General features: G+C 37.3%; 1 protein-coding gene across 3 annotated transcripts in view; it reads left to right on the top strand.

The window, feature by feature from the left end:
- Positions 1–24581, top strand: part of UBN2 (ubinuclein 2) — a 79365-nt gene that overhangs the window by 8772 nt on the left and 46012 nt on the right. For all 3 annotated transcript variants that reach the window (XM_087820990.1, XM_087820989.1, XM_016220341.2), the window contains exons 3-7: positions 8860–8961; positions 13203–13340; positions 14201–14304; positions 16166–16655; positions 19626–19696. In XM_087820990.1, coding sequence (XP_087677116.1) covers positions 8860–8961; positions 13203–13340; positions 14201–14304; positions 16166–16655; positions 19626–19696 — 905 coding nt within the window. The remainder of the gene's footprint in view (positions 1–8859; positions 8962–13202; positions 13341–14200; positions 14305–16165; positions 16656–19625; positions 19697–24581) is intronic.

The raw sequence follows: 24581 nt of genomic DNA, 5'->3' as shown, positions 1-24581 counted from the left end.
CCAGCTGCTTCTCAGCTCCATTCCTTTGTTACTCTGCAGGAACTTTGGCTTAGGTTCCTCTAACATCTCTTTCTTTTCTTTCTTTATTATTATTATTTTACTTTTTATTGAACTTACTGAGGTGACATTGGTTAATAAAGTTATATAGGTGTACAATTCTAGAATACACCATCTGTATATTGTATTGTGTGTTCACCATCCCAAGACAAGTCTCCTTAACATTTCTTTCTTTTAAATGTTGGTTTCTAATTAGAACAACTTAGTGGGCCAAACAACATACATCTGTGGGCCAAATTCGCAAGGCCTTGTTTGAGACCTTGGTAAACTTGCTTTACTATTTTTTTCCTCATATATTTAACTCACCAGTCTATCTACTTTTATATTTTGCCTTTTCTCCTCTGTGAGCAGAGTGGTTGGGGGTGCATGTGGGAGGCTGTGCCATTTCTGTGTGGAGGAGAATGTGTTTGTAAGAAGTTTCAGAGAACTGATAAGTTAGATTCAATTGGGGGTTTCCAGGTTTGGGGAAAGATAAAGGGTGATGCTAGTGATGAATTCTGTGGTTGGTGGAAGGTCCGAGAGGCAAGTTTATGGTTTTTTTGTAGTCTTTTGCATGTGTAGCTGTTGGTTGTGCTGGAGAGGAATGGCATGCGGTGGCATAGCCTGCCCCTTAAGGGGGAAGGGAAGGGTAACCTAGAGTGCAGGATGTGCCATTTCTCTTGTAGCAGTTGCTCGGGGTAGAAGGATTGAGACAGATGTGGTAGCTGAAAAGCAGTGTTAATAGAAATTACAGGGAGTATAAACTTGTAAAAGGAACACCCTGTATTAAATGGTTTGTGGTTTTCTTTCCCTATTCTGTCCTATTTTTATTGCCTGTGTCCTATTTCCTGTTGTGTTGCTTTTTAGGTGATGTGACAGTGCATGTTCAACATCAATTGCAAAATGTTTTGGGGTTTTTTTTGGGAAAAGGGCATTATGACCTAGCTTTTACTAAATTGGTTGTTGTACATGAATCTTACTAAATAGCTAGGTCCAAGTTTTTACATTTCTACTACTACTCTATGGGCTCCAAATTTGTCTTAGTAACTGTGTGGGCCCCTGCCTTTCCTTATTCACAGTTTCAAGGCTCCAAATATTAAGGCTAAATATCCTAGTTTCCAACTCCGTTTTTATATGGTTTCTAGGTTGAGTATGCTTTTTCTAAAGTATGCTTTTTCATATATTCTAGAACAGAGAATAAGATTGTGTTTGATGGGTGTAGATTTGTTTTCTAACCCTTCTAGGGCAGATGGTTGGAAGATATCTTTTAGTGTGTGTTTTTCTATTTTACCCCAGCCATCTTGAAAGATCATGCTATCCTAGAATTGGATATAAATTTGGTAATCTAATTGAAAGTGCTTAGCACAATATCTGGTGCCTAGCAGGGCTGAGTTAAGATTATTTGAATCTGAATGACTCTCTGAATAGAAAGATATGTATTCTGCCAGGCATTTATTAGCATTTATGAAATCACATTATGACTTTAAAGTCTACTTACTATACTATGTAGACTTTGAATATCACCTTTGATGCTTAATTCATGTGATTTTGGACTCTCAGAGTCTAGTAGCTGTGTATTTATTGTAAAGGGAAGGATAAGAGTATGTTCATGGTATGAAAGTAATTTCTGAATAGTCTTATAAATAAAACAGTTGATAAAATGGAAGTAACATTGCTTTTACTAAAAAACGAAGTATATTCATAAAGTCTTTACTTACTTATTGTTTATTTTGGTGTGACTTTAAAACTGATTTTTCCCAGAGTGGTTTTAAAGAATGGTAGTGTCTTAGAATAACTATAATTTCCAGTGAGTGACTTCTTCATAGTAAGTACTGCTCGACCAAGTGGAAAGGATATGTATTTAAACTTAAAATAATTATAGGTTATTAAGTGTTCTCAAATACGGGACTGACACAAGTGGGTGCTAGAAAGCATTTATGCAGTCTTTGGGAGTTTTAAGAATTCTACCAGTGCCCAGCTGGTGTGGTTCAGTGGTTGAGCGTTGACCCGTGAACCACGAGATAATGGTTCAATTCCTGGTCGGGGCACATGCCTACGTTGCAGACTCAATCCCCCAGTAGGGAGCATGCAGTAGGCAGCCAATCATGACACACTCATCATTGATGTTTCTATCTCTCCCTCTTCCTTCCTTCCTGAATTCAGTAAAAACATTTAAAAAAAAGAGCTCTATCAGCTACTGACATTATTTATTCGTTGATCATCCACGCTTGCCAAGGGGTTACAGCTTTTTCAGATCTTCCTTGGCTGGTTTTCCTGTTTGTTTTGGCCTTATGTTGTGGCTGGTCATTAAGGATCAACTTGGTGGGGCTTTGGGAGCAGTTTGGGCAAACTTGTTACCACCACCACAAAATAAACTCTACTTACACAACACAAGTAACAGTGTATTTAGTTTCTATAGACCAACAGTATGATATTACATATACAATAAAAACATAAAATAATAACATTTTAAAACAAAATGAGAGGGGTGTTAAAAAGGGCAAGGAAGAATTCAATTCAAATAATAGTTTCTTTATTGCAGTTACTGATTGTAATCACTTGCCTTGACTTGCCCTTTTAATTCCTTGTCCTCTCTGAGCTGAGTAACTCTCTTTAACTTCCTTAAATCCTTTAGGAACAATTGAGGATCAGCAGTTTTAGGGTATTTGGGGGTAAGGCCCTGTATCTTTAAGAGGTGATTATAGAAATCTGGGTATACTATTTCTGTGCTGTGAAATCAGCTCTTGGCTCTCTTTCCACCGACTTAAGTCTCTTCCATTTTCTATTGGTAGTTGAGAGAATCGGCAGAGGTGGAGAAATATTGGGTTATAACAGGACTGGGACAAGTAGCGAAACTTTGTGATCAGGGGATATTTTCTTCTCAATTGTAAGACTGGAGTCTTAGCAACATAGGTGATCAATGAAGGTTGGTTACTAGTTAGATTTCTTATTTCCTGGAGGCAGTAGGGGGTCCTGTACTAAGAATATGTTGTTTACTTGTATGTTTCCAGCTTAGTGTTACACTGTAATCAGACTGCATTGGCTTGAAACACTGAATATCAAGTTAAGCAGGTACTAATGACTCAGTAATTTTCTTCTGAGTCATAGTGAACTAATGCCCTAGGGGAATAGACTTAAAGGGATTTCTTCATTTTAGATGCAGCAAAAATTCAAGGGTTTATAAAATTTGGTCCATTTAATATTTTTATAAGATGTATTTATTGTGTAAACTGTTAACACCAACTGCAGAGATCCAGAGAATTTATCAAGTTAAGACTTTGATTCTGTTGCAGGGAGTACTCTTGCTAAGGATGCTGAAAAAGAGAGTACTTCAAAATAAGCCTGGGAGGGAAGACACTATAAAAACATTCTTTGCCAGTCTATTTTTAGTTCCTTTAGGTGAAATTTTAATACTTGTGAATTAACTGGTTTGTGCCTTTTAGGCAACTGTCAGAAGTTTGGTTCCAGTTTAAACCATTTGCACGTCACTGACTTTTTGTGTAATTGGGGAACCAGGGAACTGAAGTTGGAGAATATGAAAGGGGAGGGGGGAGGCAGGAGGCAGCCAGGGGAGTTTTTCCAGTTGTGGTCAGAGTGTGAGGAAAAGAAACTGAGGAAAGAAACTGGTGGCCTCGGAGATGAAGGAGGTAACTGGAGATGCCTGACAGTAAAGGCTTTGACAGAAAGCCATTCATGGATAGAGCAAAGGCTGTGTAACCCTGGCTATTGGAGAGAGATTTTAGGGAGAGCTGCTTAAATACCCAGGCATGGGTGTGTCAAATACACGTTATCCAAAGCTCTTTCCCCAAGGTGGGACTGGAGTCAGTAACTGAATCCTGTTGCACATGTGGTGGCCAGACCTCAGAAAATAAAATTTGTTGTACTTAATAAAAATTCAGAAGATAATATGATGAAAAGTAAACCTTTTTACCCCTGACTCCCACCTAATGGTGTCCTCCTCAGAGAGAATCACTGTTTGAGGCTTTTGTCCTAGAGATCTCTGTGTATGTAAATACTTATTTCAAAGTATGTATAAACACAGATAAAGAAAGGCAATAAAAATCCCCTAATCATCTCTAAGCCCACTGCCAGGCATAACAACAGTTAAGGAAGGCTCTGAGTCTTATCCTTTTAGAGCTGGGGTGGGGAACCTTTTTCCTGCCAAGGGTAGTTTGAACATTTATAACATCATTCCTGGGCCATACAAAATTATCAGCTTAAAAGTCAGCTGTGAAAAAAGCACCAATATTTATCAAATTTCCAGCCCGCCTGCGGTTGCCTTGGCAGGGCCAGACCAAATGATTTTGGCCCGCGGGCCGGATGTTCTCCACCTGTTTTAGAGCTCTTTAAAATGCATGTGTGCATGTATGCTCTCTTGCACTTACTTTTTTTAAATCACCCAAGTAATACATGAATACATTCCTGTTATTAAAAACAAATTCAAGTAATACATATTAAGCCAAAGTTTTTCTTCACCACTGTCTCCAATTATGTTGTTTTCCATTGCTAATAACCATAGTTATTTGCTTGTTATGATTCTTTGAACATTATACATGTGTTGACATATATTGATGTGTTTTTCATAAGTTAGGTCCCACTGTTTGTATGATAGTTGAAAAAGCAATATCTTGTTATTTTAATGTTGTCTCCAGTATTAACAGGTTAACACTCCCAAATGCTTAGAGAACGTTAATACTACCTTTTCTGTGAATAGTCTGAACTCTACATGACATTTGTTAAACTGCTTTTGTTGCCTTCTATAATAGGAAATATTCCTTGTCCATGTTGTTTTAAAATGGTTATTAACATTGAATGGATGTGTCATAGTTTATATAATTTATACCTTTATCATTGTTATGGCCCTATAATTGATGCAATGGTTGGTAAAGATCTTAAATTTGTACGATCCTTTCTGAGAGGCATTTTGGTAAGATTAATACAATTATAATTAAGTAAAGCTTTAGATATTTATTTACTATCATTGATAAGATTCACATTTACTTATTTAACCATTTACTGCAGGTATATAGTTATGGACTCAGAACTATTAACAGCTAAAGTTTCCTGTGGTAACTGTTGGTCGCCTTGACCAGACTTAAAATGTTCCTAAATCTCTAATTGTACATAAGTTATTTGTACTTATGCACATGTCTGATTCTGCCTATTACTACAGAATCTATTTGTTGTCTCTTTTTTAGTTTTCCCTAGGTAAATCTTATAGGCAGCTAATGCCTAGACAAAAAAGTATGTTAGGACAGCAGAAAAAGATCATCGTGGTTTTAAGTAGAGAGCATCAAGGAGAAAAGATTTAAAACTTGGGCTGAGCTGTGAAGGTGGGAGAAATTTAGAAAAGATTAAGGGATTATTCCAAATAAGGGGAAAAGAAAGAGGAAAGATAAGCAGTGTGTTTGGGGAGTGGATAGATTGAATGGATCAAAGTGTTCAAGATGGAAAATTGTAAAAAAAAAGTTGGAAAGTTACTTTGAGCCAACACATACCATCTTATTAATGCCATAATAAGGGTTTTGGATTTATCTTATAATAGGTAGGATGCTCCTGAAGCATTTTGAGCAGGGGAATGATATGAAGTGGTATTTTAGGAATATCAGTTAGTTGATATTATGTAGGATAAACTGAGGATAAGGGAGGAGAGGAGGAGCTTATTAAGACATTCATTATGTTTAAGTGAAAAACAATAGCATTACAGCCAAGGCAGAATGGGAAAAAGCTGTGGGGGTGAACAATCATATGAACAGAACTTTTTGGAAGGACAGAGAAGAAATAATCATGAGGGATTTAAAAAATCAGCATTATTGAAATATAATTAAATACAGCTTAACCATTTTAAGTGTACAGTTTGATGAGTTTTGACAAATGCACACAGTTCTGTCACCACTACCACAATCATGATATAGAAGAATTTCATCACCCTAGAAAGTTCCCTTTTATTTCTTTACAGATAACCCTCTCCCTCCAGCCCTGACCTCTGATCTACTTCCTGTCACTGTAGGTTTTTGGAACTTTGTTGCCTTTTCTAGAGTTTCCTGTATATGGAATCTTAGACTCTTATGCTCCTTTCACTTGGCATAATGCTTTTGAAATTCATCCATGTGTTGCATGTATCAGTAGTTCCTTCCTCTTTGTTGGGTAATAATCCAGATCCATTCATCAGATGATGGGCATTGACCTGTCTTCAGTTTTTGGTTGCTATGAATATAGCTGCACTAGGTACATATATACAGTGGAATGTTACTTGACAGTAAAAAAAGAAAAAGGAAAGATATCATTTCTGACAACATAGTTGGACCTGGAGGGTATCATGCTATGTGAAATAAGTCAGAGAAAGACAGATACCATATGATTTCACTTATATGTTGAGCCAAGAGAACAGAATAAAGGAACTAACACCCTGGAACAGATTCCATGTGACTGTATTGGCGCCTGTACTAAGTACACCTATCCACTGTTGGCGCCAATACAGCCAGCTATGTGGGAGAGTTTCACTTCCTCCCCTGGTTAACACTTGATATCACCAGCCTTTTTAATTTTAGCAAATAATAAAGTTTTAAGGCAGAAAAATAGAATGAATAAAATGAGAAACTCAGGTGGGAGAAGGTAATTTGTAAATGAGTAACTGTGGGGACGGCTTGCAGTTTGGGTATTTCTTGAGAAGGATTGTCCTTGTTCTGAGATTATGCCTTTAAGTGGCCTCATTTAGCAAAATAAAATGGTGGTATAGTAATAGTGTTGCTTTGTCCACTGAAAAGCATACAGTGGATTCATAGTTTATAGGGATTAAGTTTCAACATCAGAATGTAATACAAACATAGCAACTAGTCAGAATTACCTTTGCAAAGTACTTAGAAAGGAATGGCACCATGTTGGCAACACCTCTCAGTAAGTCCAGCATAGCCATTTTCTCTATTGAACACTGGAAAAGATCACTGTTTCTTTGCATGGAAATAAGGTGAAACAATTTGCTTTTATTTAAGGGCCATGCTACACAAAAATTTTCCGTCCTTCACTGTTAGAATCCCACTTTGCATTGAGAGAAATGCACTTTAAGAATTGAAACCAAATGAGAAATTTGTATGTTGCATCTCATGTTTCTGTAGGACCTGCTCGGGCTCAGTGGTGGCATGTTGGTAGGCAGAATCCTTAGCACTAATTGTTTTCCCCTCTCTCAGCACCCTCTCCTTCACACCCCACTCCTGCAACAAAATACTTCAGGGGCCGGGGAGGTGTTAGATGTTTAGAAAGTATAGTTAAATTTGAGTGAGCAAATTTGAATATTTTTTAAATACTTGTTTTAGTAGTGTAGTGCCTCAATAATTTTAGGCTTCCTGCTCACTTAAACTACTTGTAACAAGTTTATAGTATATAACTTTTAGAATACATATAATATTTTATACCTGAGATAGAATGAGTTCTTTATACTGCAATCAGCCAGAGTTAAAAGGCTTCATAAAGTGTGACACAGAAAGTGAAATCTACAGTAACGGGTTCTTGTTGTTTTTGTTTTTTTGTTGTTTTACTTAAAAAAAATGTATTTTATTTAGAAAGAATCATAAACTCACAAGAAGCTGCAGATAGTAGTACAGAGAGGTCCCTTATCCCCAAAACCCAGTTTATCCCAGTGGTAATATCTTTTACGTAAGTAGAGTTATCAAAACTAGGATATTGACACTCACACAATACAGTTAACTATGCTACAGACCTTTTCAGATTTCACAAGTTTTTGCATGCACTCATTTTTCCTTTTCTTGTATTTTTTTTATTGTTTTTTAAATATATTTTTATTGATTTCAGAGAGAGGAAGGAAGAGGGAGAGATAGAAACATCAGTGATCAGAGAATAGTTCATAGAGGAAGGGCGAAGAGAGAAACATGGATGTGAGATTGTACATCAATTGGCTGCCTCTTGCGTGCCCCCTACTGGGGATCAAGCCCACAACGCAGGCATGTACCCTGACCGGAAATGCAGCCAAGATTTCCTGGTTCATGGGTCAATGCTCAACCACTGAGCCACGCCGACCAGGTTCATTTTCTTGTATTTCTATGGGTATAATTCTATGACTTTTAAAAATAAGAATAGTTTGGATTTATAGGAAAGTTTCAAAGATAATACAAAACGTTCCTATGTAGTCCTCACCCACTCTTCCCTAGAACATTTTCACATTTGTATAGTTCATTTGTTACCTTTAACAAGCCAACAATGGTGCATTACTATTAATTAAACTTCCCGTTTTCTTCAGATTTTATGAGTTTTCCACTAATGTTCTTTTTTAGCTCCTGGATACCATCCAAGGTACAACATCACACTTAGTCATTGTGTCTCCTGAGGCTCAACTAGATGGTGACCGTTTTTCATATTTTCCTTGTTTTTGATAATCTTGACAGCTTTGAGGAATATTGGTCAGTTATTTATAGAATGTCCCTCAAATTAGTTTGCCTGATGTTTTTCCCATGGGTTAGTTTGTCATGATGCTTTTCTAATTGTTAACCTGTAACGGGTTATAGGCTTTTGAGAGGAAGAGCACAAAGGTAAAGTTCCATTTTTATCACATGATATCAAGGGTACATTTGTCAACACGACTTATCACAGGTTATTTGCTGTAAGGTTACTTTGGCTCCTCTTTTTCATACTCTAGTCTTTGGGAGGAAGTCCCTAAGCACAACTTATATTCAAGGTGTTGGGGAACTTAAATTCAACCTCCTGGAAGGAAGATTATCTACAGAAATTGAGATTCTCCCAACAAGTATTTTTTGACTTTATGGAAATAGCATGAGTACTGAATCAGTCTAACATATTTGTTCTTTACAGGGTGGGAAACCACGTAAACACCGGAAGGATCGGCTACAAGATTTAATTGATATAGGCTTTGGCTATGATGAGACAGATCCATTTATTGATAACTCAGAGGCTGTGAGTAATGTATCTTTAATATAGCAGTAATTCTTTGTTTTTCTGGGATAGTAGAAGTCAAGGGTAAAATAAAGTAAGTAAAATAGTTCAGTGAATGTTTTTGCCAACTAATCCCCTCTTTATGTACATCTAAATCGTTTCTAGTTTTATGCGCTTAGAAATAGTTGAGCATCTGTTTACAACTTATCTTTGTGTATATAAGATAATTACAAAGTGCAAATATATGTGTAGGATGAATTTCTAGCAGTGGAATTTATTGTTCAAAATGTATTTACATCTTGAATTTTTAATAATATTGCCAAACTTGGGCCAGGTGTATTTTGAAATGACTTCCATGTAAGAATCTTGTTACCTTGAAGATTGAAGCTACTGGGTTAAAGTTAATCTGGCAGACATCTTTAAAATGTACTTAATTTTTTTATTTCTAAATATATTTTTACTGAATTCAGAGAGGGGAAGGGAGAGAGAGATAGAAACATCAATGATCAAAGAGAGTCATTGATCAGCTGCCTCCTGCATGACCCCTACCGGGGATGGAGCCCACAACCCCGGGCATGTGCCCTGACCGGGAATCAAATTGTGATCTCCTGGATTGCAGGTTGATGCTCAACTGCTGAGCCACGCCGGCTGGACTAAAATGTACTTATTTTTTTTATTGCTGCCAAGGCTTACTACAGTGGAGGTACTTAAGTACCAGCCTTTATCACCAGCTTGTTTTGGTCAGGCCCTATGGCTTTTTCCCTGGAATCTTCTGTCTCTTGTTAAAGGAAGAGGAATTTAGGTGAGCATGTAAGGCCTTTGGCAGTCTGTTGATGCCATAGCAAATGAAGCAGGGTATGCCCTGTTTTGGGTAGATAAGGTACATGTTCTTACATTCTTCTCAGTGTACCAGAGTAGTCTAAACGCTGGGATTATGTTGTTCTATATTCTCTTCAGTGGGCGGTGGTTACATAGGATATATAAAAAGTGACACTGAGGTGATTATTTTACTACCCAGAAATAATTATATGTCTTTTTCCTGTTATGACAGTGCTCAGTTGCATAGATGATGACAAGGCATATGGTGGTGGGAGAGTGGTAGGAAGGACTTCCAGCATGAGGCACACTGGATACCCTGTCATACTTCTGAGTTACTTTGGTGTCCCGACATTTTGTAGGAGTAAAATACTGACAGTACCCTTTACAGTAGAGGTTGTCAATGAGTAGTTAGGTAATGGCGTATTTTCAAGTCTTGACCTTGATTTGGAACTCAAGTCAAAAGTCCTAGATTCCAGACCCTACTCGATTTCTAATTCACCAGAGACCAGGAGCAAGTCTTTTAGCATCATCCACTTTACTCTGCTATGATTGGCTTGCCCAGCAGAATTACTCTGAGACTCAAATAAGATAATTATATGCTGAAAAGCATAAAGCATGTATAAAGCATTAGTATTAAAGTTAACATTATATGTAAAGTAGATTTTGAATTCTAAGTAACTCAAAAAGGAGCTTAGCCATATATAAATGGACATTTCATGTACTGAGGCTTATATAAATAGCATTTTTAAAAATTAATAAACTTAATTTAAGAACAGTTTTAGGTTCACAGCAAAATTGAGCAGACAGTACAGAGATATCTTATATACTCCCTGTCCCTACACATGCACAGCCTTCCCCATTATCAACATTCCCCCACCAAAGTGGGACATTGGTTGCAACTGATGAACCTACACCATCACCCAAAGTCCATAATTTACATTAGGGTTCACTCTTGGTGGTGTACATTCTGTAGGTTTTGCCAAATGTATAATGACACGTATCCACCAGTACCGTACCATACAGAATAGTTTCACTATCCTAAAAAAACTCTGCCTTGCCTATTTGTGCCTCCCTAATCCAGTAATTTTTTTACTGTCTCCTTAGTTTTGCCTTTCATAAATAGCATTTTAAATACCTTCTTTTGTAGTATTCAGAATTTTCCGATAAAGTGTTTTTCAAACTGACTTTTGTAGTCCATAATTGGATTATATATCGATTTAGAAAGTGGCCAGCATTTTTTGAAATAGGACAGAATAGGAGCTGTCATAGTAAACCACTGATAGGCTGTGTGACTTTGGTTATGTGTACGTGCACTGGATTTTGATGTGTAATGTATTTTCCACCTGGTTGGGGTAAAGAAAATTTGAAAGCCACTGCTTTAATAAATAAGGATAAATTTTGTAGGTGTAAGTTATATAAAAGTTGTATAATTAGTTACATTTTAGGACAAGGTACATCACTGTTTTATAAGAGGAAATTGAACATAAAATTAAGCTTGTTCATTTACTTGCAAAATAATTGTGCATTGTTGTCTTTAATAGATTATTTGGTTCTTTTTTTGAGATAATTCAGACATAAAACAGTTGTGATTCAACCAAATGATTCTCCTCTTTTCATTGATTATTTTGCCAGTAAGCTTCTACTGTTCTTACATTATTTGATAGTGAAAATAATCTGGTTATAATTACTTTTCAAAATCCTGTAATTGTATAAACACCTGAAAATAAATGATTTTGAAGATATTTTAAGTCTCACAGTTAAATGCTGCCAAATTTCTAAAAGACTGAAAGAAAATATGTTATTAATACAGGCAGGAGTAACACTTGTGTTTAGGTTCTCTTTTAAATTTCACTAGAACGTTCTCCTGTTTTATAATACCAATATATTGATGATAAGTGATTTGCTCTGGGTTACAATAGCTAGTCATTGGCAAAGGATTTAAAGCCAAGCCTTCTGATTCAGTGTTCATTGGCTCTTAACACATTCTACCTGAAAGAATAAATTGCATTTGCACAGAGAGTTTGTTCTGCTGAAGAGTGCTCAGCAGGACACTGCAGAACACACATGTGGAGCACATCCACTTGTCCCATAACCTGGTAATGAAGGTGTTGCCGACCTGAGAAGCTGCTTGGTGTAGTGGGTAGGTGGGGAGTGAGCCAGTGACTCTGCTATAAAACTAGTAAAATTACTCTGGCGAGGTTCTTGACTGCTCTGAATCTAGTTTTCATTTATAAAATGGAAGATATTTGCCTCCCTTGCCTCACAAGGGTGTCAGGAAGACCAAGTGAAATAGTGTATATATGAAGAAGCATTGAACATTATAAAGCAGTGTACGGGTATATGTAAGCAGAAAGTGCAGGTCTATTTATCTTACCACAATTATACATTTTCAGGATAATTACAAAAGAAAAGTCTTTTCACTTTTAATCCTTTACTCCTCCCATTACTCCATTACTCATAGACAGTACTGGACCCCTTCTATAGGTCTTAGCTGTAGATTTAAAAAAAAATTTTGTTTTTAAAGGAACGCCATCAGGATTGCAAGGCCCATTTAAAAAAAAAAAAAGTTTTTATTGATTTCAGAGAGAGGAAGGGAAAGGGAGAAAGAGATAGAAATGTCAATGATGAGAGAGTCATTGATCGGCTGCCTCCTGCACGCCCCTGACTGGGAATTGAGCCCGCAACCCGGGCATGTGGCCTGACCGGGAATTGAACCGGGATCTCCTGGATCCTACGTCGATGCTCAACTGCTGAGCCATGCCTAGCCGGGCTTGGGATTTCGTTTTAAGTTGGTAATTTTTTGTAATCTTGTCATGAATAAAATTGCCTACTGATATGGTAGGAAATGAAATTTATCTGTCTGGACTTTTAGTCATGTGTTTTAACTTGTTTCACTTTCTCATCAGAACCATTGTCATTAAGAATAGCAGTAGTACCCAGCTGGGCATGTCTCAGCCGTTGAGTATCGACCTAGGATCCAGGAGATCACCGTTCGATTCCCGGTCAGGGCATATGCCCGGATTGCGGGTTCGATATGCAGTCGGGCGTGCAGGAGGCAGCCGATCAATGGTGACTCTCATCATTGATGTTTCTGTCTCTCTCCCTTCCTCTCTCTTCCTCTCTCTGAAATCAATAAAGACATATCTAAAATACATATTTATCCTTTATAAAAAAGAATAGTAGTGATCCTTAAATTTTTTCTCAGCAGATGATATATTTAGAATTTGTTCCATTATTTAGAAGTGCCTTTCTAATAAATGCTGAATGATTAGAGCTTATTTTTATTCTAGATATTAACTTTTTCTAAATTTATCCCACAAACATTCTCAGTGCTGTCAGTTTTGCAGTTAGGATTTAAGGAAGATGCTGACATGGTGATTGGATTTCTTTGACATATTTATAAAATTAAAGATAATAGTATGTATCTGAAACTTTTTCTTTAGTATGATGAATTAGTTCCCGCTTCTCTAACAACAAAATATGGAGGCTTTTATATCAACACTGGCACCCTACAGTTTCGCCAAGCTTCAGATACTGAAGAAGAAGATACTGCAGACAACCAGAAGCACAAACCACCCAAAGTGAGTTTACTTAAAATTGCAACAGTAATGAGAGCATTCAATTAATAGGATATACTCTGAATTTTACTTGTGTTTTACACTATGTCTATAAGGAAAAGTAAAGTGTTAAACATTGTTTAATGAATCTATGGTTAATTACATGCTTTAAAGTAAAATTATATAGATATGGGGAAGTGATACTTATATCAGAATTATATTTTTAAAATTTCTCCATATGTTATCTAATCTACTGTTTCTGGGATACAATTACATTTTCAAGGTATGTTAAAACGTGGTTTGGAAATGACTGTTAAGCTCAGCTGGTGCAGCTCAGTGGTTGAGTGTCAACCCATGTATCAGGAGATCACGGTTCGATTCCCAGTCAGGGCACATGCCCAGGTTACGGAGGCATGCAGGAGGCAGCTGAACAGTGACTCTCACTGTTGATGTTTCTATATCTCTCTCGCTTCCTCTCTCTGAAATCAATAAAAAGATATTTAAAAAAAGAAAGAAATCACTATTAATTGCCATTACTTTTCCTAAGATATAATTTGTAAAGCAAATTCTTTAGAATATATATATATTGTATTTGGTAAATGGAGAGAGTGTCCTTAGATAAGTTTTCTTTGAAGTGTGGTCCAAAAATGTACCAGAATCATCAAAATGTTTTTTAAAAATACAGATGATAAGGCCCTGCCCCAGATAACAATCCAAACCGGGGTGGGAGTGCTCGTGGACCCCAAGAATCTGCATTTTTTAACAAGCACTTCTAATGCAGACTGAAATTTGAGAAAAAACACTGCCCTGGGTGCTGGATTGCTAGTATCAGAGAAAAGCATTGATACTTAGATAAGTGATATATTGTTTTTATCATTTTGCAGATTCCCAAAATAAAAGAGGATGATATTGAGATAAAGAAGCGGAAGCGGAAAGAGGAAGGGGAAAAGGAGAAGAAGCCAAGGAAAAAAGTACCTAAACAACTGGGGTATGTGAAATTAAACATAAGAGAACCAGTGTCACAGTGTGACTAGTTCTCTTTTAGAAAGATATGTTTAGTAGTAAATAACATAGCTTAGTTGGGTCTAATGTAATAACACTATTTATGAATATCATTCACCTGTTAACTTATAGTTTGATAATATTGTACTTAGTAGAAAGTAGAAGGCTTTGTCATTTTAGAGGCTCACAGTATATTAGATCAGATTTAGAAATTGGTTCATTAAGTATTTTGCTTATTATAACTTTTTACCAATAAGAACCAATTTGAAAAGATGGTGTAAATATTGAACAAATTATTTTAATCTTTTTTTATGAAAACTAAACTTAGATTCCTTGGGATTGAGTATTGGCAGTAGTCTGTGTGTAAACGATTTATGGTTGTTTCAGTATAAAAAAAGTATTTCATTTAGCTATCATTAACAGTTGTGATTTTAACTAATGATATTACCTCTAAAAACCAAGTAGAATTTCTCAGAAACCTTAAGCCATAAGAATAAAATGTTTGTACCATGTAGTCATAAAATTGCCAATTGCCCGTACCTCTCTATGGCTTTTTTAAAAACATTAAGGTACAGAAACTTGTAAGAGGCTGGATATTTCTTCTCTCCTTACCAGGGGAGGTGCATCTGAATTTTGCTCTAGTAATATCCAAAAATTTGATGTGGGGAGGGGTGGTATTTATCTCCTCCTGAGTATGAGATTATTGTGACACTTGAGTCATTAAGAAGTTGGTAAGAAAAACATTTCATATATGTATATATATCTTCCCTTGCTGGTGTGGCTCAGTTGGTTGGTCATCAGCCTATGCACAGAGAGGTTGCTGGTTTGATTCCCCATCAGGGCACGTGCCCGGGTTGTGGGCTTGATCACCAGTTGGGGGCATGCAGGAGGCAGCCAATCAATGTACACCCTCACATTGATGGTTCTCTCTTCTCTCTTCCTCTTTCTCTAAAAAAATCAATAAACTATCCTTAAAAACAACAACAAAAAACCATATATATAACTAACAGTTATTTTAAATTTTCATTATTTACAAGTTAGCTTGTTTGGGAATTAAAAACTATATACAATACCTTTTGTTGAACTTATCATTTTCTCATATTTATAGCCTATTCATTCAGCAAATATTTGTTAAGTACCTGTTGTATGACAGGCACTGTTCTTGTGGGTGGATATAGCAGTAAATGAAACGTGGTACTAGTACCTTCAAGGTACTAGTCTTTCAGGTTCCTTAGTGCACATGGAAGCCTATAAGCCTTAGAATTTAGAAAAGATTTCTTATCTGATTGCCTCACACGGCTGTTCCTGGAGAGGAAAGTGAAAAATAAGCAGAGGGTAGTGGCAAATGGAATAGGGACTAGACAGACAGCATGATGATGGATGAAGGCTCACAGGTTGACACAGAGGATGTCCTGTTTCTTCGGAAGCTCGTAGCACAAGCCACCTGGTTATAAGTTTGAAGTTGTACTATGTGGGCTTCTCTGGTTGTCAGGCAACTCTGTTTTCAGCAAAGTACATTACTTGGTTAATTCTTTAGGTGACTAGTTTATAAATGTGCTAAAGAAAGAACATCCCAAAAAGAGTAGTAAGTTAAACTTGGTGTACTTCAGTAACCCCGAGCTCCCTTCATTTTCTGCTTGTCCACTTTATTCCTTTCACTTTCTTTACTCAAATGTCCATTTATTTATTTAAGTGACAATCTCGATAATGATGAAAATGCTATTGTAAAAGTATAATAAGAAACTTGCTCTCCTGTCTGACAAATGATAATCTGCGCCTGCTTATTTACACAGAGCTTTAATCTTTAAAATCATATGTAGCCTGACTGATTACTTTTTTCTTCACAGAGTTGTGGCTCTAAATTCACACAAGTCTGAAAAAAAGAAGAAACGTTATAAAGATTCTCTTTCTCTAGCTGCCATGCTACGAAAATTTCAGAAAGAGAAGGATGCATTAGAGAAGGAGTCTAACCCCAAAGTCCCAGTGAACTTAATGACCCCCTCTCTGAGTAAAGCCCCTTCTGCTGCTGTGGCATTGGGAAATGATGTCTCGGACTTAACCATGAACAATGCTGACCCGGACCTCCCCATCTTCGTTAGCACAAATGAACACGAACTGTTTCAAGAAGCTGAAAGTGCCCTAAAGATACTAGATGATATTGACTTTGACAGATTACTGGATGCTACTTCTGATGGTAGCCCTCTCTCTGAGTCAGGGGGAGAAAATGGAAACACCACCCAACCAACCTATGCCTCTCAGGTTATGCCCAAGGTGGTACCTACACTCCCAGAGGGTTTACCTGTCCTTCTTGAAAAACGTATTGAAGACCTCCGTCTAGTAAGTGGACTAATTCTCTTGCTTTTCTTTTATTTGCTGCACAAATATAACAGTAAATGTATTTTTAAGACAAAAATAATTGACAATTCTAATACCTATATAAACAACATATAATTTTCCTTTAGTCTTTGGCTATGTGCATAGGACTTTGGTTTTATTTATTTATTATATTTGTATATTTAAGTGTAGTTGGCATACAATATTATGTTTCAGGTCTATAATATAGTGACTTGACATATACCTTACGATGTGATCATATTAAACTAAGTCTAGTAATCATCTGTCACTGTGCAAAGTTATAATAGTCAACTTCACCTTTTCCACCTATCCCCCTTTCTCCCTCTGCAACTCTCAGTTTGATCTCTATTTCTGTGAGTCTGGGTTTTTTGTTTTGTTCATTCGTTTTGTTTTTTATATTCTCCTTATAAGTGAAATCATATGATGTTTGATTTTGACTTATTTCCCTTAGAGGAATAACCTCTAGGTTCATCCATTTTGTCAAAAATGATTTGAAAGAGAGAGAGAAGCAGAGAGAGAAACATCGATTTGTTGTTCCACTTATTCATGCATCATTGGTTAACTCTTGAATGTGCCCTGACCGGGAATCAAACCTGCAACCTTGGCATATGGGGACGACGCTCTAACCAACTGAGCTACCCAGCCAGGGCAAACAGGAACTACATTCTTTTTCTTTTTCTTTTTTAAATATATATTTATTGATTTCAGAGAGAGAAAGGCAGCAGAGGGAGAGAGAGAGATGGAAACATCATTGATGAGTCATTGATTGACTGCCTCCCACACGCCCCCTACTAGGGATTGAGCCTGCAACCCAAGCGTGTGCCCTGACTGGGAATCAAACTGCGATCTCTGGGATCCTAGGTTGATGCTCAACCGCTGAGCAACGCTGGCCAGGCAGGAACTACATTCTTAATCCAATAGAAAAGTTCTAAAAACAGCACTAAAGATGTCTAGACAAATACAGACAAGTTTTCCTGTTTACTGAATTTGTCCCATCATGTGCCATATTGGTTAACATTGGGAAAATTAACCATATAAGCAAAGAGAGAGTGTAATCCACTGTTTTGTTAATCAAAAAGTTTTTTTATTTAATCTTCTCAACTACTGCAAGTGTGAAGTATAAGTATTGTTTCCTTTTTGTGGTTAAGAAAATTAAGTTTTAGGTTAAATAGCTTGGTCAAGAGTTACTAGTAAGTGGTAGAGCCAGAACTTAAAAAACGGGTTCACCAGACCCCAAAGTGTATCCTTTTTGCTATTCCCATGTTACCCCGTTCCTAAAATCTTTCTAGGTTTTAAAAACAGTACTAGTGATGTGATCCAGGTTTTTCAACATGTAATTCATAATAATTGATATTGCTTATTTAGCAAATGCCTGTACTGTGTATTGAGTGCAATGTCGCTGTGTCCCACATTCACAGGGCACTATTTACCATTCAGAAGTCTGTACCCTGACCTACTGTATAGTCTAATCCTCCAACATTCATGTGAGGGTAGGTAGTATTCTAAGGCTTGAGGTTAAGTGATTTCCCCATGGCCACATAATTTTTAAGTGGCTGATACATACTTCAAAGTGAAGATTTAAAGGCAGGACCATCAAGCCCCATAGTTTGCACTCCCTCTGCTGTGTTATATGCAGTTCATTCTCATTTTATAAACAGAATTGCTTAGTAATGAGTGTGTTTCAATCTTGTAAAGCTCTGTCATATTTCAAATACCAAAAACTGTCATTTTACTCTGTAGTAGTCATGCCGGAATTAATACAGGGGCTTCCTAATCCCTTAGGAAATTATCAGTAAGAAGATTAATTTCATTTACTGATGTCTATGAACTCTCCATATTTTTCCTTGAAATATGAGATGGTGTTTTTTCTTCAGGAGATAAGAATTCATCCTGGTGTCTGTCTGACAAGGAGTTCGTTCTTGTTGCTCTTCTCTCACTTTAACATTCTTCCAGTCATCAACCTCTTGACTTTTTTGTTTCTCTTTCTTGAAGTTTAGTTTTCATTCTGGCTTTCTTCCTGTGTTTCTGCTCCCTACACATACCAGACTTCATCCTTTCTAAGAAGTGCTGAGGCACATCTCAGAAATTTTCTTCTTTCCTGCATTTAAAATTGTCAGATAACTTGGAAGACTGAGAGTCAGCATGTGGCTTGCTCAGATTACTGGATTAGGCTTGATGTTTTACATCTAGTGGAAGTCAAGATAAACTGTCCTTAGTGATGTCCCCAGTAAAATTTGCTGATGATTGAGTGTCTTGGTTGGATACTTTTTGTTTCTGGTCAGCTGGTTAAGGTGACAAACATAATGATGCAAATATTATCCTTAAGCTCATTGATTTAATTTTTGCTTATAATACCTTGGTAATGGTCTTGGCTAATGTTTTTATTGTTAGTGTGTAATTAGGTCGAATCCAGGGTGACAGTGTTGCACAGTTGAAATCAGAAAGCGTCTGGTCTGAGTCCTGGATCTATCACTTACTAGCAGTGTGATTTAGGGGCATATCATGTAGTCCGTTTAAGATTTAGTTCCCTTGTTTGTAAATTGAGGGTACAATGCCAGTGTCACCAGCTGTTATGAGTTTTTAACATGGTAATGGATAGAATATGACACATTGTAGACAATAATACCTATAGAAAGTGAGATATCTGCTTTCTTTTATCTTGGATAAAATACACAAGACACCCAAAACACTAAAAAATCTTGTATGAAAATTTTGTGAATTTAGGAAGATTGAGTAGAATTAAATACAGACATAATGGGAAAGAATGCTATGTATGCTAAATTGTTTCAGCACTCTTTAATTGCCTTGTTAAGCCAGGTTCTAAATTGAGTATGGAGGACATGAAGTGAAGAAAATTATAGCCCCACCCTCAAAGAGCTTATTCTTTAGAAAATAAATATAGAAGAAATAATGTGCTTATTAAGGGTTATATTGTCAATCTTGTTTCTCTAGGCTGCCAAACATTTTGATGAAGAAGGAAGGAAAAAATTCTTTACACAGGATATGAATAATATTCTTCTGGAGTAAGTAATTTTCTTTGTTGATTAAAAAACCTTAAAAGTTATTTAAACCTTAAGAATTTATTTAATATTATTATTTTTAATCCTTACCCAAGGATATTTTTTCCACTGCTTTTTAGAGAGAGTAGAAGGGAGGGAGGGGGTAGAGAGGAAGAAAATGAGAGAAACATTGATGTGAGAGAGACACATCGATCGGTTGCCCCAACTGGGATTTGAACCCCAGACCTTTCAGTGCACTGCCTGACACTCCAACCACTGAGTCACATGGGCCAGGGCAAGAACTTATTTAAAAATATAATAAGCCTCGCCCTGGCCGGTGTGGCTCAGTTGGTTGGGCACCCTCCCGTGCACCCAAATGTTGCAGGTTGGATTTCTGGTCAGGGTACATACCCAGGTTGCAGGCTTAATCCCTGATCAGGGTGCGTGTAGGAGGCAGCTGATTGATGTTTCTCTCTCACATCAATGTTTCTCTTTCTAACTATCCCTTTCCCTTCCTGTCTCCCTAAAATCAATAAAAATATTAAAAAATAGAGAAATACACAGTAGGGTTTTGAGATACAAGCACTGAGTGCCTGGCTAGTTTCATGCATTAGCTCTTCCTTTCACCCTCCCAGCCTGTATGATGAACATGTGTTTCTCAGCAAAGTTATTCTTCTGCATATATTGGTTCTCCAGGACCCCTGTGATAATCAGGGCATATTAAAACTGCCAGAGCAGGTGACCACTGTACAGGTTGAATAGAATTCTAGATTTATATGTATTTTTTACCAAATTACATGAAAACATCCTTCTCGGATATATCTGTTTATATTAAATTTGGTATAATTTTCTGTCTTTTTTTTTCCCCCCCAATATATCTTTATTGATTTCAGAGAGAGGAAAGGAGAGGGAGCCAGAAACATCAGTGATGAGAGAGTCATTGATCAGTTGCCTCCCGCATGCCCCCGACTGGGGATCAAGCACACAACCTGGGCATGTGCCCTGACTGGAAATCGAACCCCGATCGCCTGGATCCTGGGTTGATGCTCAACCTCTGAGCCACGCCCAGCTGGGCTCTGTCTTCTTTTCAGACTTGGGAAAAATACATGTGAACTTTTAAAGCCAAGTAGAAAGTATGGTTTAATGAAGAAATCATGATTGTGGCATAGGATTGAGTCCAATGTGGAAAAGACAAGTTAGATTGGGAAGGAGAGGGTGAAGGCTGATAAATGACATAGATTATATTTAAAGTGTTGGTAATTTTTAGTCTTAGAGTTTGATACTAATAAAGCTGGAGATTCTAATATTGTGATCTCATAAGATGTGCTTATAAACCTATTGGCTTATAAATTTTGACCATTGGTTACAGAAATTGAGAATATGTCTTACTGCAAGCAGAACTGGGCAAAAAGTGATTCTGGGGAAAGCAGCAAAATTTACTCCTGGTGAAAATAATGTATTGGTGGTTTAGTAGCATCATTTAGAAAGAAATAGAAAATCAGCGTTTGTAATACAGTACTATGCTTTCTCTTTTAAATATATAATGAAGCCCTGCCAGGCGTGGCTAAGTGGTTGAGCGTCCACCTTGGATCCAGGCTATCGGGGTTTGATTCCCGATCAGGGCACATGCCTGGGTTGTGGGCCAGATCCCCAGTCGGGGGTGTGCAGGAAGCAAACAATCAGTGACTCTCTCATCATTGATGTTTCTACCTCTCTCTCCCTCTCCTTTCCTCTCTCTGAAATCAATAAAGATATATTAAAAAAATAAATAAATATATAATGACAGTTTTTCAAGATATGAAGGATAGATTGGGTTGTTGATTCTGATAACTTTTAATGAATTGCAGTCTCTCATGCTGGAGTACTTAAGATGTTTTAAGTCCCATGGACTTCATGAAACATAGTACCTAGCATGCTGCTTCCAGTGTGTGAAAGTCTTGTTTCCATCCTTTATTGAAGCCAGGGCTTTTCAGGTTGATTCTGTCTTCCTGAAAGCAGGGTAAATGTTTTCTCTTGGCACCAGCTCCTTTTACCTAGCTCCCTTAAAACCCCAAAGTCAATAAACAGTCTAACCATTACTCAGCAGAGCCGTCCCAGATTCCATAATCAGTGATCTGACTAGCTCTTCTTTTTCTTACTACTTGAAAGTACAAAGTTTGCTAGATCAGGTCCTTTTCCTGAGACTGAGATGGGGTTTTTTTTAATCTTACTCTTTGTAAGAGCACAACTATTTTCCCCTGGGAGAATCAAAAGACCATCCCTGGGAAATGACATCTCAAATAAACAGAATATCAGCATTCCATTAACGGCTTCTCAGTTCATTTCTCTCATGTCTATCCTAAAACAAATCTAGTTTTTGGAGCCCATCTACTTTTTAAACTTAAAAACTTCCTGATTTTCAGAGAGAGAGAGAGAGAGAGACATTTATTTGTTGTTCCATCCATTCATTAATTCATTGGTTGATTCTTGTATGCTCCCTGACCAGGGATCGAACCCGCAACCTTGGCATATTGGGACAAGGCTCCAACCAACTGAGCTACTTGGCCAGGGCCAATCTACTTTTTTTTTTTTTTAATATATTTTCATTGATTTCAGAGAGGAAGGGAGAGGGAGAGGGAGATAGAAACATCAATGATGAGAGAGTCATTCATCAGCTGCCTCCTGCACGCCCCCACTGGAGATCGAGCCCGCAACCCGGGCATGTACCCTAACCAGGAATCGAACCTCGATCTCCTGGATCCTAGGTTGATGCTCAACCACTGAGCCACACCCAGCCGGGCAGGGCCCATCTACTTTTTATTGCATAGAAAGTATGTCTCCGATTCAACAAGCATTAGTGTGCAGTTGAATTTTTTTCTCTTTTAGTCACTTTCTTATGCCTTCTGGCCAGTATTTCCACTTTCCCATCCAACACCCCTTATTTCTCTGGGCCGAGTTGATTTCCTGAGAGCGTATGGTACATGATTACTTAGTGTTCTTATTCCACTGAAGTTATCCAGGTGTATTGGCCCTGCCTCACCATTGCTTTCTTACGCTGGGGAGAAAGATGAGTTTTTTGGAATAGAGTACCCTTTTATTTTTTGCCTAATTGAATTTGACCTGTATCAACAAGTATACAACATGCTGGCTTGATTTCATCCCCTATTTCTTCTTTTATTTCAAGCAGATATTGCTAATAAAGTCTTCACATTTTGCCTATTACTCTAATTTAGCCTGACAATTCTGCTCAACAAATGCTCTAGGCAGATACTACCAACCTTGCTGGACACTTGGCGGTGAGACCTGTCTGCCCTCATTGTTAGATGCTCCTTTAAGGAGTTTGTGAGTGAGTAGTGACTTAAATCTCAATATGAATGGACTTCTCAGTTGGCCTGTCTGTTCTTTCTCTTGGAAATAAAGGAAGATTAACAAAGTGAAAAGGTTGATCATAATCCACTGCTTTTCCCTTCTTGAGGGGTTATTTTGCAATTGGAAAAATCCCAAACAGTTTTTCAACCATGTTTCTAACCTGTTCCACACGAAGTATTCTCTAAGTAACACTAGAACCAGCCCATCTGAATAAAATAGTTATTCAGAGATGAGGGACAAACACATATCTTGTCTCATATTAGTTAACACATCAACAAGCTTTTGAATTCTTGCTCTGAGATAAAGAGCTATTTGGGGTTTTGAGTTTGGGTTATTTCTCCCTAAGTCTTCAGTTAGTAGTTTTCTTTTTTTTTTATTGTTAATCTTCATCCAAGGATATTTCTTCCATTGATTTTTAAATAGGGTGGAAGGGAGGGAGGGGGAGAGCGAGAGAAAATCCATGTGAGAAAGACACATTGATTGCCTCCCACATGAACCCTGACAGGGGCCAGGGGTTGAACCTGCAACTCAGGTACATGCCCTTGACTGGGAATTGAACCCATGACCCTTTGGTTCAGTTAGTAGTTTTCAATGGTTGTGTTATTTGGACAGTGGTAGGATATCTGGAATACTTGAGTAAAACTCCCAGGAAATTCCATAGATTCCAGAATTCACTTGGACTTAGAATTTTTTTTTTTTTACTAATGTTTTAAATTGATCGAATAAGAAAAATGTTTCATTTTTTTAAAAGAGGGAATTGATGGGGTAGGAAATATATCATACGTCACCTATGGGAAAATGACTATTTCTAGAATCCTGTGAGAAAAGGATAATACCATAGTAGTTACCACTAAATATTCCTCAGTAGGAGAGTCTTGTTTACAAGGATGGCTGTTGCTTCCGCTATGGATTTCCATGTTGCATTTCTTTGAAGCTTCTCCAGAGGCAAAGGAGAGTCTTGTGTAGACAGGGATATAAAAGTGAATTACCAGCCTATTTACTAAACAAAACCCAATATTTATTCTCTAGTGCGTTGATATCAGATGGTCCCAGTATATTTTAATTCATTTAGAACCTGTAGTGATCTCACACTCATTGTTTATTATCAGATATTTGAGGCCCATTCATAGTAACTTTCATGCATAAAAATCTGCTTTTGGATAGATTTCACTAAAAGAAGGAAAATGAGCTTGGTGGAAAGTGGGAGGCAGGGCTTAAGAAAGTTCACCACTTCAGGAGAACCTTTGTTTCTCTGTGAAATAAATGTGAAAATGCCCAGCCGGGTGTGGCTCTGTGGTTGAGTGTCGACCTAGGATCCAGGCGATCAGGGTTCGATTTCCGGTCAGGGCACATGCCTGGGTTGCAGGCTCGATCAATGACTCTCATCATTGATGTTTCTCTCTCTCTCTCCCTCTCCTTTCCTCTCTCTGAAGTCAATAAAGATATATTAAAAAATAATAATAATAAAAAAATAAATGTGAAAATACTTGAAAGTCATACTTTTGTTGCCATGTGTTCTTAGTTCACTCCAGATACTTCTTATACTTTAGAAGATTGGAAT

The sequence above is a fragment of the Miniopterus natalensis genome, chromosome 10 (genome assembly GCF_054644295.1).
Source record: "Miniopterus natalensis isolate mMinNat1 chromosome 10, mMinNat1.hap1, whole genome shotgun sequence".
Classification (NCBI taxonomy): domain Eukaryota; kingdom Metazoa; phylum Chordata; class Mammalia; order Chiroptera; family Miniopteridae; genus Miniopterus; species Miniopterus natalensis.
The sequence above is the reverse complement of the archived record's forward strand: the minus strand, read 5'-3'. Positions and strand labels throughout refer to the sequence as shown.